Below are 22,819 nucleotides of genomic sequence, written 5' to 3'. Positions count from 1 at the left end.
ATTTTCCCTCCCCCCCCCCCCCCCCCCCAAACCATACTTGGCTACAAGTGATACCCACTGAAACTACATTGAGGTGAGGGACAATCTGGGACAAGACGGTGATTCCAGCTCTGCGATACAGGTCGTTATGAAGGTGGAGTTAAAGTTGTGCAGAAGATGGAAGTTCTTTTTCCAGGAGCATTTAATAAATCTCAGAATACATCTTCACCCTGAACTGTATCTTCTTACGATACTCCATTACACACTACATCTTTGAAACAGTGGTGATTTCAAAATGAAAATGCAGAACCTTTTATTCAGAAACTACTTAAATACCACATGGTAACTTTTTCCTGTTTTCTTTCAAAATTCAGGAAAACTAGTACGTTTTTGAGAAAACCTTTTTATTTCACTTGATTTTAGAGGATGTTCCAAGAGGACAGGAGAGAAAAGATGTTTAAAGAAAAAAAACAAGATGGAAAATGGAAGCATTCTCAGGAAGAGATAAAATGTTTTTTATTTTTCCTTTCATTACTTTTTAATTTTATTGTTTTTCTGATACCTCATCAGACATTCATTAATGCCAACTTTTTAATTTCAAAAGCACACAGCTGTGATCCTGAGGTTCTTCTACATGAGTGCTTTAGTTAAACAAAAGGGAAAGTAGACCACAAAACTAAAGAAGAATTCCTCTGTCTTGTGCAATTCCAGCTCTCAGCTGCAATCTTTAGCCTTCCTCTGCCTAGGGATTGAAATGGTACAGACATACACACACCTAGGAAATTTCTGTATTTCATTTTTGATTAAATTTTGACTTTCAATTTTAGCATGTTACTTCTAGAAATTAATCTGTCAGCACAATGCAGTATATGGATGTCGTGGTTTAACCCCAGCCAGCAACTAAGCACCACGCAGCCGCTCACTCACTCCCCCCCCATCCAGCGGGATGGGGGAGAAAAATCAGGAAAAGAAGTAAAACTCCTGGGTTGAGATAAGAACGATTTAATAGAACAGAAAAGAAGAAACTAATAATGATAATGATAACACTAATAAAATGACAACAGTAGTAATAAAAGGATTGAAATGTACAAATGATGCGCAGGGCAATTGCTCACCCCCCGCCGACCGACACCCAGCCAGTCCCCGAGCAGCGATTCCCTGCCCCCCCCCTTCCCAGTTCCTAAACTAGATGGGACATCACATGGTATGGAATACACTGTTGGCCAGTTTGGGTCAGGTGCCCTGGCTGGGCATGAGAAGCTGCAAAATCCTTGACTATAGTCTAAACACTACTGAGCAACAACTGAAAACATCAGTGTTATCAACATTCTTCACATACTGAACTCAAAACATAGCACTGTACCAGCTACTAGGAAGACAGTTAACTATATCCCAGCTGAAACCAGGACAATGGAGTATTTGGATTATTCAATTTACACCAATCAAATGGCTTCTTATCAAAGTCATCTCATTCAAATAGCAGAGAAACCCCAAAGCAATAGGATGCTAGCCTAGTTAGCTGTAGATATCAGGAATTTCCTCAGCATTTGATTCTTTTTTTTTAGCAAGGTAACCACAACCCTGGAATTTCTACTTGCTCCTGCCTTCTTGAATGTTTTCATATTTCTCCTGGCCATTTCTTTTCATGTTTCAGGGTTAAGAGCTGCATAAATTGATCTTCAACACAGTGCAGCTCTTCTGTGAAAGGTCACAGAAGGAGTTTGTTTCATTAATGACATCGTTTTATGAGGTCAGAATTGGAAGAAGATAAACTGGATAGCTGGGACACTGTGGCAAAGAATGGAATAAACTCTCTTTGAGATGCAAGGAAGACGAGATGCTGGTGAGAAACAGCATAAAGGATGTTTATATAGGAGAACAAGATCATTCTCACATCCACAGACAACACAAGCAAGCAAATAATAGTAATGCAAAACAGTCATCAGCCCTTTCCATGGTGGAGTACTTCTAGATTTAGAGATGCTAGTAGGGCTACCAGACTTTGCCTGAAACTCCAGCTCAGATGGTAAGTTCTAATACTAAAGTAGAAGTGGTTATTTTGAGTTTTCCAGCTCAGGCATCCTATGCAGATTTGAGTAAGTAGAAATAGCTTTTAGTTTATTAATGAAAAAGCGTGCAATAGTATTTATAAAATGCAAGCTGAGAAGAAAAGTTCCAGAACTAGCCTTGCCTGAAACATAGCTTAAAATACATGGGACTGCCAAATGTGAATTTGAAATTGCTCTGATAGGTTAAGAGCAATAGAGTCCCTTAAAGCCATATCCTGCCCCTGAAATAAGAAATGTGTCCTGGATTATCCTTGCAGTCTCATGACTTCAAACTATTAGAATGGAAACTGGGGAAAGCCACCAAAGAAAGTCTTGAACTGTTATTTTGGAGCTAATGCAGATTGACTGGGGACTGAGGAAAAAATAAGCAGTGTTCAAAGGAGTCTTACATTTTGCCTGCATCATTGTAATTTCTGGTGTAGTTAAAGACCTAATGCAGAATGCAACTTCTTGAAACAACATTATATTTTAAATTATTTTTTATGTCCTTTTAATGAAAGCCATAAATAAAGCACCTTTTTTTTTTTTTTCTGTCCTGGGGTTTGATTTTTGTATTTATAATGTAGGCACTGCCAGCACTTTAAATGTAAGTATACATTATCAGGAAGTACATGCAGACAAATGAGAAGGCAGTTTTATGAAAGACATCAATAACATAAGGAGACTGAACCGAATAATTTACAGGGAAGGGTAAACTACCAACCTAAGCATATTTTGACTAAATACCAACCCGGAAGGCTGTGATAATTGTCTCTAAGCACATGGAGGCTGCAAACATCATGAAGAAAGGGAATAAATAAGAAAAAATATTTTTGAAAAACAGGAAAAGCATCTTGGGCATGAGCATGATTAAGGTATGAAATAATAATCGCAGGGAAGCAGTGAAATCTTAACAATGGATAAAGCACTGTAGAGACTGTTATAGGCAACAGTTCTGCAATGGCAGAATATAGACTAGATGAGTTAGGGTTTTCCTCACTCTCATGTCTATTATTTCACTATATTAATATCAATAGCAGTGCAACAGCAAATTCCACAGAACATTACCCAAGCGTAATTTTGCAACCTTATTTTTTCCTTTTACAAATAAAATACTAAATTTAGCTGCCTTACCTCCTCACCTGTGATACTTTTTAGATAGGATATTATTCATACTTGAAAATTCTACTAGTTTGGTAGTTTTGGTAAACAAACTCATTGACTTAATTTCAAATATGCTCATTATGACATAGAAAAAAACCAAAACCAATTAAAGACTATTTTCTTTCAGAAACTGTAAATATATCAAAACTACTGCTTTAAAAAGACACTGCTGGTACTGGCAAGAACAGTATGCATCTCAGAAGGAAACACTCCCTAATGCAAGTATTTTAGAAATCAAAGACGAGGAAATACAGGGAAAAGGTACCTTCTTGATGGTTTCCAACATCGATCGTCCTCCTTGCCAGGGTTTAGAGTTCTTCCTGATGCAGGTGAGGCTGGCCATGCTGTGCCATTTCCTGTCCTCCAGCTTCTTATGGAAGGCATTTGCCAAGAGGAGGACAGTGTCGTATATATACAGGTTTGAAATCTGCAAAGACATTAAAGGGGGAGTATTAGCATTATTATTTGTGGTCTTCTGCCAACAGCCAGAATTTATCATTTGTTTTGCTGTACCCATAATCCTCTGGTAATTAAATGACTTATTTGGTATGAAGAAGAAACTGTAAGAGTCAAAAAGTCCTATCTTTGGCTCTCATAAAAACTGCAGCTAGGGGCTGTCACGGTACAAGTGATTTGCAGCAACAAACTACACACACATGAAGTACAGGCAGCCCAATCATTGGCACAGCTCCACTTGCAGGATTTAAAGCCCTACTTATGAACATAAACAGACTTTCTTTTATTTTTAACCAGTTGCCTGTAACTTTCAATTTTTCAGTCACCAGATACTTGGACACCATCAAATTCTCTTCAAGATTGTTTTGTTCTTTTGAAAAACAGAAACTCTGAAAATTTAAACTAAATAATTTCATTATGGTTTTTGTTCCTGATTTTTGCAGTTAATTTCGACTAAGGCAATTTCTGGAATGGAATATGACCCGATGAAATCTTTCTTAGTGTGCAGTCGCATGTTGATTCTGCAACTTATAGTGTTTCCCATCAGAGTATTTGGCAATGGCTGTTAATTCCTTGCAGGACAACACTCTTACTGAGTAAACGTGTACATGTTTCACTGTGAGCATAGTTACCCGCATACGGTGTGAGGAAGTTCCAGTCTGGCATCAAAGAGAGAACAGTTGAACTCAAGAAAAGAAATTACTTGTGTGCCAGTTCCACTTAACCATATACTATTTCTATATATGTACTTTTAAATGCACACAGTACAAAGTCAGATGTGAAAGATACAATTCAATGTAAAAGAACAGAAGCTCAGAATTCATGAACACTTCTGAAACAGGTAGTTTACAATATAGCTTTATTTCAGTCATTTCTGTCCTCAAATGGCAGGGACATTTAAGTTACTAACAGTATCATAAAGAGAAACCTCAGGTCTCCTGAACAGAGGTTCTCGGGAAAAGACACGATGTTCAGAAATGAGAAGGACCTTTAGGAATATTATTTTTAGATAACCTATTGGTCATTTGAAGCCATGGGGCCTGAAGTTACTGGGGGAAACTCAGTTTCCTCAGCTGCGCTATGAAGGGGGGTCTTCAGCATTCCTAGTGCCTGAAAACAAATTAGCTAGCAGCAATTTGCTAACTAAGGCAAGGTTGCTGGTGTTTTTTCTCTCCATCAGTTACAGAAAAGCCAGAAGACATTTCCCAGATTTGTGGAATACGTTAACTGCTCTGTGTAAGGGTTCCTCCGTACAGATGGTCTGATCAAAACCTTAAAAGAAGAAGGAAGCTTACAATAGGAAAGTATGTCAACTTTGTGGAGAATGCCCCTATTCTGCCTCTTAAAAATATCCAAAGACAGGGAAAGTCCTGCAGCTATTGGGAGGGGATATACACCAAGGAAGCACAATAATGCTGAAGATCTGAGACACTGATTGGCAAATCCACACATTGCCTTAAAAAAAAAAAAAGAAAAAAAGAAAAAAAGAAAAAAAGGAAAAAAGGAAAAAAATTAGCCTCTCTTCCTGCCTAATTACTCCTTTCCATATAATCTATTTTTTACGTTTTTATTTTCTTATGTAAATTCCATCTTTATGCTGGCTTTGCCTCTGTCACCCACAATCTGCTCTGTACAGTTCTCACAGGAAAGTTTTGTGACAGACTCCTTCCCTGCCTAGCATCCAGGAAAGAGGTCATCTTTCTCCTTACCTTGACAGAATTTCATGGGGCATTTTGCCTTCCACATATTATTGAAGGAGATCTAACGGTCTGCTGCTTTCCCTCTGATAATCTCCCAGGATCCTCTACTGCCTTTACAACTCTACATTGTTAGTACCACAAATGAACAGAACTTCTGATCCTTATTTCCCTTTTTCGTTAAATGACGATGATGCTTCACTCCCTCTTTCTGGAAGACACTTCTTTATTCTTACTTGACCTTCTCCTGGAACTCCAGTGGCTATGAATATTTCCATTTCAGTATTCACCCAGGAACTAATTTACTTTCTGCAGATGCACAGGCCAGGCATCACTGTGTATGACAGGATTAAAAGCATGGATTGCAGATCCGGGTTCAGATTAATCAAGCATTTTTAAAATAACTTGGATGATTTGTCTGTGTATTGTAAACCTACAAAGAATTCAAAGCATTTCAGCTAAAACTGTATTTCCTCAAAGAAGTCAGCACCACAGGGACATTTGTTAGAGGGGGAGAGAAGGAATTATTACTATGCTGTGAGGCAAGTTTATCTATAAGCCTTCGCCAAAGGGAAAAAACCCAAAAAAAACCCTCTAGAGAGCACAGACAATAAGGTCACTAATGAGACTAAATTGGTACACGAAGGGCTACAGATGCCGAGTCATCATTTCCCAACAACATGACATTGCTTTCAAGGTAGCTTCCATAACCTAATATCATGGGAATAGAAGACTATTGTCACAGGTTCATGAGGAAGAATGCACTCACTAATCTAAAAGTAATATAGCTGGGCCTTCATCAAGTATTAACAGGGCTCAGGAGTACAGAGTTCAGCAATTATTATTCCTTCACTAATAGTTCAGCTAACATCTACAGCAGTCAATCACTGATAATGCAATGATAAAGACACTACGATTAATTTCTGTTTCTCAAAATCACCCTTCCCTGTCACCACCAGAAGTATGCTTCATTAGTAACTGTCCCAGTGCACAGAGTGGGGCTGTAATTTAAAGTCACTTTACACTTCTATTCATTTCCCATGTAAATTTACTGGGACATTTAACGCATTACCTGGTATCCATTACTGATCCTTTATTTATTCCAAGCCTCTTAGACTAATGGCTGGACACTTGCATTACCAAGCAGTAACTAACTGCATAATCTCCTGTTGATGCAATTCAAAATTCAGATATGAATTTTTTGTTCCAGAGTGTAGAAGAAAGCAGATTAAGCATGAGTGATTAATCTGGATTAACAGTGTTTATTTTATGTGTACTTAGACTATTGCACTAAATTGTACTAAATACTTCTGTGAATCCAGTTTTTAACTTCCTGCCTCCAAAATGATACAAATTTATAGAAGTTGTTGTTTCAACTAAGACAATCCCAGAGACACGAGAGATCTTCACAAAAATATTTTTCAGTGTTTTAATAAACATACTGAAAAAAATTAATTATTCACGCAGACTTTAGGGGGAGTAATTCAGAAAAAATAAATCAAGAAATCCACCCTTATAATTTCCAGAGAATATTTCTGATTAGTCACACTTCAATGGCATAAAAAAAGCATTAGAAATTTCAATTTATAAACAGTTCCAACTCCCCACTGGAATAGAAGTTGATTTATAATATTGTTGGGGAGAACAAACAAAGAAGCAGCGAACAAACCCCACAGCTACTCAAAGGTCTGTGCATCATACAAAGACACAGGGGAAACTGTGTCAGAGTTTTTCTTCCTTTCACTTTTTAGTGTTGTCTCACTCAGCTACTAATGAAGTGCAGCGATCTCAGGGGAAGAATGAAAAAAGCAACTCAACTGTGCAGAACAGTTAAACCAGTCAAGCTTCCGCCATTCCTTTGAACCAAAACATTATGAAAGTTTTCAATAGGAATATTATGGCTCTCCAAGCTATAGGTTGATCAAGAAGCACAGGTTAAGGTATCAGGTCCAATCTAACACATTAAATGGAATTTGCCAATTTGTAGAGAATAGACTTTGATTTCTAGAACTTTTCTTTCCTTGAGCCAGTTCACTGTTGAAGTGAAAAATGAAATGAAAGTGAAGTTGAAGAGAAAAATCAAAACGTGAAGCCTCCCATCGATACATGATTCTTAATTTCTGCCTTGCTGTAGTTGGTAACTTTGTTCATGAAAACTGCTCTTTGCAATCTCTAGCAGCTGCACGTTAATCACACCCTCAGTTTTTACACATTATCCATAGACTACCGAAGTTCCCACTAGGACCATGCTGCCATAACAGAATGGTGCAACCTAAAGAATTTTCACAGATCCTAAATAGCCTCTAGAAATATCCTATGTATCCATTGACCTTACACAGCCCTGTTTATTTTAAGAACTCTTAACAGGATTGCTGTGCAGTGTGCTACGGCCAAAGATTTTCATTTCATCAATAGTTGCTTACTGGCTGCTTCGTGAACAATTAGTGAGGCAGAGGCTCTTACAGCTAACCTGAAACAGGGCAAGACCAGCCACACTTCTCCTCCTTTTCCCCTTACATATCTTCATTTTAAGAAAGGACACTCTTCAACACCTCCCTATTTCTCTCCCATTGTTTTCTTTCCCTCCTTCCTTTCAGCATTGCAAGACAACTGCTCTTTGCTGTTCAGATATGCTCCTCCTGCACCGCTGCCAATGCAGTCATCTTTCCACAACTTCATAAATGACCACGCAAAAAACCCCAAAAGTAAAATTGACATCTTAAGCCAATTTCACACTCCTGATTTACCATTGCTTTGTCATGATGAGCCTAACCAGATATACAAGAGAAATAGAGGACTTGCTCTTGGAAATACTGTGTGAAGTCAGGACAGTGACCATGATCCTGTTGCTGATTTCATGTGGTAGAAAGGCTCTTACAGTTTAATTGTGATTTATAATTAACAACCCTGAAAATAAGGCCTCTTTGGAACATAGGCATAGATTTACGTGCATACACTGTGACAGTTGAAACAGATGATGTGGGTGCTCCCCAGGAAGGCTGTCCTATTGACAACACATTTGAGGTTTAGAGAAGCACGGCAACCCAGGAGACACTGGCTATGGGGAGGAAATTCTCGGTGAGATGAAAAAATTAAAATTTAGGAGGGCAACAAACAACTACCCCACTGCCTGGAGATCAGGTGGCTTTTTTGCACTTCCTTCTCAATTGCTGTAGAGTAGATGAGTTGTTCTTGTCCATCAGTCACACTCTCCCCCCTGCCCAAGTATTTTCTTTTTATGCCATGAGCCGTTAAACTGCATGTCAGAGAAGACATGAAAAATAAACATTAAATTACACTAAACCCCTGGGGAAAAACCTTGAACTTATCTAGAAAGAGAGTTCCCAGGTGCGAATAGACTGCTATATGAACTACCTCCATGCTTTGGGAAAAAGGGTCCTTCGGATCACACAGTGATGAAGATATTCTGTGGTTGCCACGGAAACAGCGCTGACTTATGTTTTGGGGGACTGGAAACGTCTGTCGAATAATCGTTAACCTTCCAATTGACCTTCTCACCAGCTCCTGCACATCCACGTCATTTATTTCCTGGAAGACAAGGCAAGGGAGAGAACATGCATGAAAGTTAAAATACAGAAATGTTACCACCTGATTATAAACAAAAACTAAACTGAAAGGACCAAGAGGTGTGTGATGGCTACATGGCTATTGTTGAGCTCTGCCACAGCCTCAAAAAGAACATAAGCATGTTCATTGTAACAACTGACATACCACCCTTACAATAATTGCAAAAGTTTAAAATGTACTGTGCCCAAACCTCACCGAATCTTTGTAGATGTAAATGGACTTGTTTCATTTTGGATTTTCTCTCCCTCTCCTTTTACCTTTGATCTTTTATTTAAAAGTGTTTCAGAGCGTCCTTAGCAGATAATGTGTAAATCAGTAGGAAGTCATATGATGAGGTATTTCTAAGTGTAGCATTACTTAGGAGCTGTGAAGGTACAATTATTCAGGCCTTAAGTGTTCATTTCCTGCAAATCGAATATCAAGAACCTATAAACAATGTGCAAGTTAGCCAACATCATTTACCAAAAGGGCAAAGAAAATGCATTAGAGCATTCTAGGTGTGTATGTGTTTGTTTATAGCAAGACCTAATTTAAAACCAACTTTTTACTCCATAGGGTACCTATTAAGGCTTACAGCTGAATGCTCAGCTCTACAGACACACACTTTAAAGAAAAAAAATAACTAAATAAATACATCGATATGTGAAATACTAAGCTTAAAATACTAACTTTAAGGCAGGTTAGGGAAACCAGAAAAACAGTTCTTTACATAGTATGAATTCCTGCAGTTTAGGAACACAGTGTTTTACACCATTGAATGATGAGGCCCTCGGGAACACAGAGCAAGAGGAGTGTGGGCTCACAAGCAACAGCAACTGACTCCAACCTTTACATAAGAACTTGAACTTTAGTTAAACACAGTTTTTTTCTGACAACTCAGATAGGGTCAGCTGGTAGCTTTCAAGGTGATTCTGTGTCTGTATTTTTCCGTAAAGCAGGAGAAATAATCTACAAAATTGCTCAATCTTTTTAACTAGAATCTAATTTTCATCATGCTAAACTGTTTCTCCATAATCTGTATTAATTACAGAGGCTGATGCCCCAAACTTTCTAGATGTTTAAATTTGTGGATACACCCCCCCAGTAAGGGAGGTGCTTGAGGAGCTCCTATTAGTAGTCTGCATTTAACATACCCTTGCAAACAGCCACAGTTTATTGAATATTTCTGATTCTCATTTGTGTATTTATAGCTTTTCATTTTTTAAAGGATACAGCACATCTGCACTGTTATACCTGTGACTAAACACCAGCATCTTTTTTTGTGTCTAGTTTCCTGATCTATACTCATAATCAAGAACTTAGGAGGCACCAGGAGATAGACTTGACCTCAAATTACAGAATCTGTCTTGTGAAAAGGAAGCCAAACTTTTTGAAAAAGCAGCTCTTAAAATGTTAAGACAACTATCCTGGTAATTTTGGCTTTTTTTGAGCTTCAGTGAACATTCTTTAATTATTTTGGAACAATTTCTGTGGACATACTGGTATTTGTTATTTCCTCTAAATTTTGGAAGAAAAATACATGAGATGTAAATTTTGACTTCTACTCTCTTGACTACAATAACAGTATTTTATTCATCTTCACAGATTGTCATCGTTTCTCAAGTCATCTGTTATTAATGTTCTTTATGAAATATAGATTTTTCTGCTAACAAAAATAACACATGGCATCAGCTGTGTCCAGTGTAATATCTTGCATTTCTGGTCGATTAATTCTTAATGTACCACAGATAATGGTTTCTCTCAGCTTAAGATGCCGTCTTTTCATTTAGTCTGTATCATTTCACTAGCTGCAAGGTAAAAAAAAATAATCAAAACTGCTGTTTTAGCAAAATGCATGTAATCTTTTTTATAATACTTTCAGTATAATCAGAAAGGAGAGCTCAAGAAACTTATTTTGATTTTAAACTATATCCTTTCTCAGAGGATTTAAAAAAAGTTTGCCTGGTTTCATTATACACTGTGCCCAAACTGTAAAAGCAAGAATATTAGACTCATTCTAATAATGTAAAAACTGATACCTGCACGGGCACTTTATATTGCTAAATAATACTTTAAAAAACATTTTGACTTTCACCTGCTCAAACATTTATCTTTTCTGCCTCAAAAATGTATTTATTTTTTCTGTATTCAGCATTTTTTGGTGCATTTTAATTAGAGTGCTTTCATTTTAACCTTTAGGTTACTACCTCATATTTTTATACATCACCTGGGAACTAGTAACAGAATCCAAACACCAAAGAGATTTTTGTATAGCTGCCAAGGAGGTATATACATCATTAGATTAATGACAACTATTATTTTAAATGCTGTGAATTCCACTGATTTATATCATAAATTCAGATTTTAGGTTAACAACAAAGCAATGCCATGCAAACCCAAATTCCACTTCAGTCATTTGCTACATATTTCTTTGTCATTTTTTTAATACTTGGCATTGACTGAGTGACGAGCCCTTTATATAATGACTCTCCAATATAGTCTCTCATTCTTGAATTTTGGATCTGACTTAAGAAAACTATATAAAGCAACTATTGTATGAAAGGAAACAATTTTCATTTGCACTTCAAAGGAGGATACAGTATAATGATATAAGGATGGCAGATGATCTGTTACACAAGCACCAAATGTCCAAAAAAAATAACAAAGTTGGCCAAGTTGAACTGAGTTGGCACCTGTATAAATTTAGGCTAGGTTATGTGTTAGGTTTGGGGGTGGTTTTTTTGTTTGTTTGTTTGTTTTTAAATGAGAAGTTCAATATATAGTTCCAAACCTATCTTTTGTTGGTCTGAACTTGGAATAAATGGGAGGCTGTCCTATTTCAAATTGAACAAGGACAAAATTAGATGTACATTTCATCTGAGTAGGCAAATAAATAAGGAAAGAAATGCTATTTTAAATTGATAGCTCTTTACAGATTAATTAGGAAAAGGGAACTGAAGAGGATCACCTTGACATATCACGCAGAGACTCCAGTGGGAAGCAAGACTATATACTGGACACTAATATACATTACCATTCAGCTTCGTCTCATTATTTTAAGATAAGCAACCTAGGCAGAGACTTACTATTCACCACAGAGCAACTGCCCCAGTAGTGACAGACATGGAGGGAAATAATTTATTCACATACTCCTGTAATAAGCACCAAACAAAGGCAGCAATACTTTTTCTTATGAAACATCTTAACTTTAGGCCAAGACGATGATTCCTGTATTTATCATATACTGGACATGCCCTATTTTCCAGGGCATGCCATGTCTTCATCACATCCCACATGATACTCAGAGGGGAGAGTGTTTTTTCCTCCTCCAAAAGCCAGCAGCAGTGAGCAGGGGGAAGAGTGGGAAAGGGTGGCCACTCTTATACCCCCTTGAAGCCTCAGGGCTGCCACTGCCCATGCCATAGCATAATTGGGCTATGCCCTTCCTGAATTTCTCAGCGCTTTCCAAAGAGGAGTAGTGGAGGGGAAGGCATAACTAGATGAAGCTCCAAGACAAGTAAAGGGAAATCTTGAACTGCATAATCATTTGCTCCATTTTTATCTTCCTTAGGTTTCTTAGGTTCAGGGGAGGATGATGAAAAAGAGAAAATTAATAGGACAAGGAGAAATCAGTTTTTAGCTTTCACAGAGAAAAAAATCCAAGAGCATGGAGAAAGCAGGGCTAAGTCAGTCTGTCCATTGGGTCTCACCTGTCTGAAAAAAAGAGCTGGCAGCTTAGTTGCCAACCTGTACCAAAGAGGGTGGCATTTCACACCTGACCTGCTGTCACCATTGGAAATGTAAGGGTTCAAAATGAACCTCTAATGCTACTATTAATCAATTATCCATATTAAAATGTAGAATTGTGTGAACTCCTGGAACTGAGCTGTGATTTTAGGACCTGATCTAGCTGCTTGAGCTTAAAACAGTCATGCTCTATGCTTTTCTTCATGGTGGAGTGTATTGGGCTGAAACACAATGGAACAAGCTGACTGCATCAGCCAAGGACCAGCCCTCTCCTAGGAAAAACATGTGTTCATCTGAAAGTAGCCTTTGAATACAATCTTGTGGTTCCCCCAGTCCACTCTTGTGCTACGATGGGCAAACCTGTTTGATCTTTTTCCATCAAATGGTCTTTAAGAGAGTTTGGTGGTTTTTTCATTCTTTCCTCAAAGAAGGAGTTTTTCCAGACTCTGATTTCTCTGGTAATTAGAAACCTTCTACTAACTTTTGCCCTCTATTTATTTATGGGCAATTTGAACTCATTTGTTCTTGTGCCAGCCTTGTCCTCTAGCCCTTGACAATGATGCATTTATTCACGCTCTGTATGTGTTTATAAACAGAGAGCATATCCTCTTTCAGTCTTTGTTTTCATAGGCTAATCAAGCCAACGTTTTCAGTCTCTCCTCACACAAATCAGCTTTTCTGTGCACCCATTCCATTCTAATTTTAATAGAGCTGGTCATAATTGTGCACATTATTGCAGATAAAATCCAATCAATCCTTTCTACAGTAGCATTAATATTTTCACCTCCTGTATGGCATCTGTAGGCAGCAGAAAGTGTTTTGAGCTGTCCTTGAGTAAACAATAGTAATAGAGAACTGGTGGCAGCCTTGGGCATAGTAAGATGACTCTGAAATATTTTAACAAAGGAAAATGCTTCAGAGACATGGATTTAAAATAAAAAAGGACATTTGTTTCATTTAAAAGGAGCAAAAGAAAGAAAAGTGATGAAAATCATACAAATGCCCCTTTCAGTTACACTAAATCAAATCTAAGCTTACTGTACACTTGTGATTTAAGAGTCATAGAAGAAATATAATTTTAATATCCTGGGCTTTTTGAGGTTATATTTACTATTGTGTAGAGGAAAAGAAACAAGCAGAGACAGACAGAGGGACAGTGTGAGAAATCCATTCTCACATTTTGTTAAGACATATTTGATCATGACTACATTCAAATCTATGACTCCTGCAAATTTTAAATAAAGAATTGCACCATCTGCTTTAAGGCCCTGAAGAAGCAGGAACATTTATTTGGAGAGTGTGTTTCCTCAGCTGACTGCACTGATCAGAAGAGATTTGTATTATTTGCAAAGGACTAATACAATGTATCATGCTTTAGCAAATTATGAGTCCTTTCATTTTATCAGAACAACCTCCCTCCTCCCACACATGCATTTCCATTATGATACACAGTCTTCAAGCAAATTTGCTGTATTACATAAAATAGCAACTAATGGGACAATAAAAATTAAGGAACTCTTTCTGGGCATTATACCATTTAAAGCGAGCAATTAAAATAGCAGATGTTACCTCACAAAGCCTAAGCAGATTCCTGATCACAAAACTGTGATCACTATACTCAATGTGTTATATCCCCTTGGCACAACGATGGAATAGGAAAGAGAACTCCAGCTTATTTTGGTATCTCAGTGCAAGGAATTATTTGAATCATATGTGGATTTTGCAAAACAACACATTTTCACTATGATAGATCATCTTAGAATTTCAAATTAGGAGGCCAAAGAAACAGCGTTACAGTTACGTAGTTGACAGTCTGATTTAGCCAATACAGGCACACAAACACAGGTGTCTAAGATGTCACAAAAAATTCATGTAACCAACAAAACACGTATGTTCTTCACATGATTGTCTGTAGCGTAAAGCTGGGTTCTCAACCACTGAGGCCCCATTCAGTGCTGGAAAAAAACACAGATTACTGGTCAGGGGCAATGCAAGGCCCAAACCGATAATTTCTGCTGGACCTGGGTTGTCTTCACAGCACTTTTTGAGGCATAATTTTCCCCAGGGAAAACTGGCTAAAATTCCACTGGTCTAAACAAATAGGCCAAAGTACAATCCCAATGCAACAATGTTATACCTTGCTATAACCTTGAAAAAAAATGCTTTGGATTAAGTTACCTCACTATTAGCACACTGCACTATGAAAACCTAGTATTTAAGTATAAAAACAGAAGTGCACAGCAAATCCAGAAAGCAAGCCTGGAATTTACACACAATATCTCCAAGCAATCTTTTGTCCTGAGAATATACAGGAGTCGCACAATCTACATGTTAGGGGAGAGTTATCTCCCAGGGAATTAGGCTGTTCTGGACCTAAATTGCTTTTCACAAAACAAAAGAAAAATCTGAATGTCATCGAATCTAAGACCGACTGCATTGTTCAATGTTTATATGCAGAGTTACTTCACATGTTGACTCGTTGTATTTTAGCTGACAAGTGTTCATGGGAGAACCTATTTCACAGTTTAAAAATAGGATCTCAGTTTAACTTTCTTTTTTCCCTTCATGAACATTCATATATGACCTGATCCAGAAGTCCACCAAAAAGCCTCCCACTAATATCAATAGGTTTGGGTATCAACCGTGACTGAATTCTAGGGAAATTCTTAAAGGAAAGGGAAATATGGGATTCTATTATTATTTTTTTTATTATTAATAAAAATCATTAAAATATAAACAAAACACAAGCACTCCAATACAAAAAGATTACATATGAAAAATGATCTTAAAAAGATCCTCCAAAACCAGTCAGCTCAAGTCAAATGTGAAATCTCAAGACACTCAGAAGGAAAAGGCCTTTTTCATTTTATTTTCCATTTATTCATTCAAGCACTTCTGTTTAAAATAGGCAAGACAAACCAGCAAAGTCCAAGAACTTGTCATTCTATTTTTATTAAGCAACATCCACTCCCTCAGCATGTCTGAACTTTGTCGTAGCTTCTGCTTCCTGTTGGGAAAGTCAAGATCAGCATGAATATTGTCAGTAAGCCTGAAAACAGGATTCATGGTTCACAACAATGTTCACTTGACAGTTACCTCATTTATAATGATCCAGTGACAGTCAAAAGCAACCAAATTAGTCTCCACGACCTGAAATAGAGAACAAACCAGCTATCAGTCAGCTTGCTTGTGAAAGCCAGAAAAAAAATTAAATGGATGCTCTCTGCAAATGACAAATCCCAAAGCACATGCCCTTGAAGACCTTTGTTATTCAACTGAGGATAGAGAACCTTCAGCAAAATTCTGCAGAAGCATTTGTGTTATTGTTTGACTGCTAATTAAACTTGGAAAATACATTTCTTTGCCGGCATCACAGAAAAGAATGTGTTTCAGTTGACTGAGGAGAAAATGAAATCGGTTTTGCCTTAATATTGTGTGTGGAGAGGGAGCAACAGAAAGGAAGGCAGAAAATGAATATCAAGTAACTCTTGTCAGATTTCTGTAGCTCCTGCCTCTAAGGTCTTTCCAGTGTACACCTACCCTGTAAGCCTGTGAATTAAAGAAAACGAAACAAACTCAAACCAAAAAAACCCACCCCACAGATGCTAGGGTTCACAGAAATGCAAAGAGTGGGGAGGAAAGTTTTCCCTTGAGAAAGAGGGCTGTCACAGGGATGATGAATGATGGCCTGTCCCTGGCTCCACACACAGAGGGCCTCTAATCCTCCTCCCATGCATCTTCTCCTTTCCTTTGCTGAAAAGTATTCTAGGAGCTGCCTCTGTGCTGGACTGAAAATGTACTTCCTAACTCATCTTTCACTCAGCTCTATTCTTTCCCTCCTTGAATCCACTACACTTCCGTGGCAAGACATGTTTGATTCACCTTTGCAGTGGAAACAGAGGGAAAAAAATACATTTTGTCTGCTTGCATTACCTAAGAAAGAAATCATTGACAGGAGGGAGGCCAGAAACAAACTATAGAAAAGACTGGACAGCTTTACATTTTTTTTTTCTAAATGAAACTGAATTAGCATTGACACTGAAATAGTTTTAAAACCAAATTAATCCCATTTTACTTGTATAATCACCATGCTCATCTTGATTCACAATTCAAAACTACTGAATACTTAAAACTGTGTTGAATCCCAAGAAAAAGCAAAGAAAAATTGAAATAAGGCTTGGAACTTACAAAGTTTTAATGTTCAAGTAGATGACTAGTGCTGTGCTCTTATTACTTGGACCACTGCACAGCAGTCATATTTGGCTTTTAATGATGACCAGCACAAATAGCAGTTGCCAAGGATGACTGCAATTTATACTGTGTCATGTCCAAAGGAGAACAATTTAACTGGCCACAAATCTTAAGAGCAGCAAAAGACCCCATACCGATAACCTTCATTATTAATTCAAAGGCCATTAGAACTGGGGTCACTGCTTATTTACTAGAATGATAGGCAAGATTGGAAATTCTGATCTGGAGAGACTGGGGGAAAAAAAAAAAAGCAAGAGCAGCAGTATATGAACCGCCTTCTTATCTGAAACTCTCACAGCACCAGTAAGAAATGAGGGGAGATGAAAGCCATAACTGTTATTGTGCTTCTGGAAAATTTCAATATTATTAGCAGTAGGAATCAGGGTCCTTACTTTACATGGAATTTAGACTCACTACTCTTTCTCTGTGGTGACAACAGTATGTTTTGTCATGTTGCTTTGACATTTTCTTGCATTTTCCACAGTAGGCATCCACACAGCACATATAAAAGAACAGGTTAGAAACTGAGTAACTAAGTGATAGGAGGCATCACAACAGGCCCAGCCAGGATGCTTGAACTGGAGCATGGCTGTTCTAATCAGATCTCTTATATCAAACCAGTTGGAAGACAAACACATTCAGGAACAGAGAAAAGTTAAAAATGGACAGAATAGTAACAAAGTTCTCAAGGTAGCATTTGCTCCTTATATAAAGTTCCCAAGCATAGAAAGTTTATGCCATTTACAACATAAGCAATGCCATTTAAATTTTCCATAAGACAAAAAAAATCAACACCTTACTGAAGCAAAACCAATTCTGTTAGCCAATCTACATACATTTCCCCTGAAAGCAAGCAGAATAAAAATAGGCAGCACATATTTTATGGTTTCTTGTCAGATTCCTGGCAACCTTGACCCTCAAAACTTCTGGCTCCAGGATGTCCCACCGGGAACGTTTGCCCTGCCCTAACTACTCTGCTCAAGATGAGGACTCCTGAGGTTCCTGTGGCTCTGAGGCAGCCTGCCAGAGGGACGCCCTTGGAGTCAAGGCTCCCAGTGGTGTTAGGGGAATAACAATGATAATTATGTTCCACAAAGGGCTCCTAAGCTCTTTCTCCACTTCAAAATGGCAGTCAACTGAAACTTCAGAATGAAGGAATCCACAAAATGAAAATTCGCATTTTCTGTTCAGTTTTTAATAACACAGTAAAAGTGGGGTTGATCACTTCTTTGTGCCTGAAGCTTCAGCTGATCAGATTTTAATGTACTTTATCTTTCATTAAACCTTTGGTTTCAGTTCATTTAGTTTCTTTATAAATACTTGGTTCTGTGTATCTACTTTGCTCAGGCTCTCAAATTTCAATTAGACAAGGCCTTTTCAACAGAATATGATTCTAAGTGTCACTGTTTTTATGATGTACAGCTCACAGACCTCTTAAGCCAGACTCTGGAAGAGGCTTGCTGGTCTCACAAGTCACTCTTATTATTTCAAACAGCTCAGGCTACCTGTAACAAATTTATTCACAACTTGCAAATAATAAGATGAAATGCATCCATTTTTTAGTTACAGCTGAAACTCTTCAGCAGAAAGATCATATTTTATCCATTAAAGTTTATGCATTCATGAATCTACTTAATATTAAAGCCATTTTCAAAAAGCTTATGTCAAATTGAAATGAACTTGTAATGTACTCAGAGACACTCAAACTAATATATTCTAAGTTTAGATAGGCTACAAATAGCCCCTGGAAGTGTTCCAGGCCAGGTTGGATGGGGCTTTGAGCAACCTGGTCTAGTGGAAGGTGTCCCTGCCCATGGCAGGGGGGTTGGAACTAGATGATGTTTAAGGCCCCTTCCAACCCAAACCATTCTATGATTCGATGACTGATGATGCCCTGAGAAAGTTGCTAGTTTTTTTTTTTTTTTACATTCCATTTTATTTGATGAAATATAGATTTACATCTAAACTGGGACTCAGCATTAGACTGGAATTTCAAGGCTGTCTTTTTGTCCTTGGGTCATTCAGTCTTACCTGATGAAATCCTAGTCCCACTGATATCACTCACAAAAGAGCTGTCCATTTCAGCAGGATCAAGATGCTGCATCTCAGTCCCTCACCTCTGAATATCTCTTCTCCCAGTATGGCCTACATTGTCCATTTAATTGACTTTAAAGTTGGGCAGTGCACATTCTGACTATGTCTGTATGAATTGCAGGGCACTATACTATCATCATTAATAACCTTCCGATATTTTCCAGTTATTGTGCTTCTTATGTTTTTCAGTGTAAAAGAATGCACAGGCACATCCACTGTTTTACAGAAAATAAATAACTATAATACTATATAAACCTTCAGTTTGATGCTTGAAGCAAAAGGTTGTTCAACCCTAAAGTTTTCTTCAAACACTAACAGTAATCATACGCATAATCTCACAGCCAGAAGATTCTCTCAATCAGCAGTTATTAAGCACAAGCTTACAAGTTTGAGTTTATATTAAAACAGTCCCAATAAATAAATAAATAAAAATATCTAAAGCCAGCAGTAACACAACCTAGATCCAATTATCCGTCAGTAAAACAATCATTACTTTGACACAGCAAGGCTTCACAGTCATGACACAACGTTCCACAATGCCCTTGTCTATCTACTGAGTTTGCTGTTTTGTTTACTTAAAAAAGCCACTGTATTTTCACTTGGAAGTGATGATAACAAATAAGACTAAAGAAAAAAAAACACAGAAGAGCATGGCTGGTTCTGCTTAAACTTGATCATAACCTAAAAGCGCATATAATCCAGCTTCAACAGAAGTATATAATGCAGTTGTGTAGAAGGTTTCTATGACTAATATGTTCAGAAAGTTAAAACACATATTTGTTATCTGAGTGATGATCTTTTTCTGGTTGAAATTCACATCTGCATGCATATCAAGTGAGCTGGCATGAACTTGTGTTCTGTGCCAGGGAATAATGAATGTACAAAATATGCTTGCAAAAGCATAAGGGCAGTAATGAAAAAGAAATCTGATGTCCTGTATATTAGAAGCAATAAAGCAATTTGATGAGGGCGTGTAGGAAGTAGGGGCTTCAAGACCCTGAGCATTTGAATACAATTCAAGTTTCAGATTCATCCACTGGTTCTGCTGGCTCTGTGACAGGAAGCAGTGCTGTGCACTCCTGAAAGGCAAGGGACAGATTGGAAATTTCCATACAAGACAGAAGGCAGGTGAACGTATTGTTTATGCAGCTCACCTCTTAAGCTAAAACTGAGAAAAACTAGAGTGTGCATTCATAATGAGTGCTAAACACCAAATCCTACACATATATTAAATGGAGGAGAGTTGACCCTTTCCAAAACAAAGAAAACCATGCACATATTTGACAAATTCTCTTTTCACACTTCCTCTAGGGGAAATTGTACAAGAATTCAGCTGTGGGTTACTAAACACGCAGAGCTATATTCAATGCAGAAAGCTCTCTAAAGATAAATATAGCTGCTAGCTGGGAGACTATTAGGAGACAGTAGCATATATGCCTACCCTGTTCTTACTGCTCCCTCAGGCATTCACTTATGGACACCTTTAGAGATAAAGACACTGAAACAGTCTTTGGTCTAACCCAAGATGGCTGCTTTTGTCCTTCCAAATATATTTTGCTTTCTTAACTGTGATGAATCATACTAGCAGTAGCTAAAAGAAGCAGAAACTTATTAATTCTGTATCAACTGTTGTGCAGTTCAGACTGTTTTTATTTACTGAAAGGGTAAGTATTTGAAACAATACTAAAAAAAGCATTTTGTACTGTTGAGATGGCATTTCTGCGGTGCCACTGAGTACCTCCACTGTGCAGGAACATACATAAGCAGATGAACTCCAGTATGAACTGGGGAGCTGCATCCTTGCAGTCTAATGTCCATAGCAACTCGCAGATTCCTGTCTCATCCAACTAAATAGGTGTCAGAGAATAAGCAGAGGACAGCCAATATAGCCAACAACTTCAGAGAACGATTTTTCTGAATTCATAATTTTTTCAGCTATAGGCTGTTAGTATTCAGTTATTTTTAATGCTGTATCGCATAATTCTCCAGTACTAAGAATCAAAGCAGCAAGTTATCAGGCCAGTTCTGAAACAGACTTCATGAAATTGTGGAAAAACCGAGAAAGAAATTCAGTCTCTACTCACTCAACCACTGCTCAGACTGAGAGTTCACACTGGAGTATTTGAAAACACTGTGTCATTAGTTGCATAAATCCTGCAGCAAAGGATACAGCCCATCGAGTACGCAGTGCCATTCACACAGTCATAGAAATCCACAGCAATAGATATAAAAGATCATTCTTAACATCTTTGTAACTTTAGAAATGCGCTCATGTCAAACTTCAGCAGTTCTCCTAACACCCTATTAAAATAAATCAAACTTCTGCTTCATGAGGAAGGTGTTCCACTTAGTCAAACACGGATGCTATGAACCGATGAGCAAGAACATGGATGAAGCAGAAAATAATTTTCTTTTTCTAAAGAATTCAACTACACACCAAGGGAGATTCTGCAGAGAGCAGAAAAATGCTGTCAGGAAGACAAGTGATGAGCAAGGACAAACCATCTGTCATTGGCAGTAACTCCAGAACTTCTGATTCTTTGGAAGAGCCTGACAATTTATCACAACTATTGCTATTGTTCATGCTCAAACCTTCAAATGGTCTAAATGCAAGACAATCTAAAGCAAATAGAGCAGTAGTAGTGCCAGCATGCAAGCTTTTCGCATGTGTAATAATAAGCAAGAAAGCCAAATAGCTTTCAACAAAAAGGGCATGGAAAAATGACATAAAAAGTTCTCTACACCTCTTCTTCCTTATAGATACGAGCCCACAGGTGTGGGCCAAAACTACAAGATACAGATCAGAACCCTTACAAAGGAAACCCAGAAAAACTGTTCTGGATCTTCAGAATTCGCCTCCATACATATGCAACAAGTCAGACAAGTCTTGCAAACACCTAATGAGTAGTAACGTTGCATGTATGAAAAGACCCATATAGACTGGCCATCTCAAGTATCTCCTGTTTGAAACATAGGGGAGAGCTCCTGGGCTCCAGTTTTACCTTTGCTACAGTTGGGACTGCTCTACAACAAGCTACCCAGATGCCAGGACTCATTTCTCAAAACGTTGAAGAAAAGTGTCTCCAACTAGAGCTGGCCTTCCTGTTAATTTTCTGCTCCACCAGGAGCTGTGGTAGTGACTGTGAATCTCTTTCTGCTGGACCACCATCGAGCAAACCACATTTTCCATTTGATTTTTCACAAAAGCCAACAGATGGCATTGCATAATCCCTTGTTTTGGAAATGGCTGGCATTGAAATAATTTAGAAAGTGATTTAGAAAGTTAGTTTTTTCCAAGAGTTGAGCTGGGACACAAATTCCCTGCTAACCTTTTCCAAACATCCTCTGTCTACAATATGTCCCATTTATGGGGTCTTGTAATCTGAACTGCACTCTTCCAGCTGGAAGACTGGTAAAATGCTTTTGTCCAATACCACTAGATTTGTTGCCCATGTCTTTTCATAGACAAACCTCTTGGAGTCACCACTGCTGTTTTATAGGTGAATATATGCTTCAACCCAATTTTCTCTCCCAGGGTCATAGCAATTTGCTGATCACTAAGATATGATAAAAACCAGGCTTCCTGTACACATATGTGAGACAAGAAGCCACCCACCCTGCAAAAAAAAAACCCAAAACAAACCAAAACCAAATTAAAAAAGCAATCACCAAACAAATAGTAGTTAGACACTATTTCTTAACATTTCCTTTAACTGAAAAGGTATGAATTAACTAGTTTGGGCACCTAGAGTAGTCTCCTGTAGTATAGATGGCTCCTCAAGTGGTGGTATGCAAAGCAAAATAAGACTACTAAGT

The 22,819-nt window shown here is 37.9% G+C and overlaps 1 protein-coding gene across 2 annotated transcripts in view; it reads right to left on the bottom strand.

The window, feature by feature from the left end:
- GRID2 (glutamate receptor, ionotropic, delta 2) overlaps positions 1 to 22,819 on the bottom strand; it is a 734,176-nt gene that overhangs the window by 217,963 nt on the left and 493,394 nt on the right. For both annotated transcript variants that reach the window (XM_010586162.1, XM_010586163.1), the window contains 3 exons: positions 15,755 to 15,808; positions 8,720 to 8,893; positions 3,457 to 3,618 (listed from right to left, as the gene is read on the bottom strand). In XM_010586162.1, coding sequence (XP_010584464.1) covers positions 3,457 to 3,618; positions 8,720 to 8,893; positions 15,755 to 15,808 — 390 coding nt within the window. The remainder of the gene's footprint in view (positions 1 to 3,456; positions 3,619 to 8,719; positions 8,894 to 15,754; positions 15,809 to 22,819) is intronic.

This window comes from Haliaeetus leucocephalus, unplaced genomic scaffold, assembly GCF_000737465.1.
Source record: "Haliaeetus leucocephalus isolate CR32 unplaced genomic scaffold, Haliaeetus_leucocephalus-4.0 Scaffold140, whole genome shotgun sequence".
NCBI lineage: Eukaryota > Metazoa > Chordata > Aves > Accipitriformes > Accipitridae > Haliaeetus > Haliaeetus leucocephalus.
The sequence above is the reverse complement of the archived record's forward strand: the minus strand, read 5'-3'. Positions and strand labels throughout refer to the sequence as shown.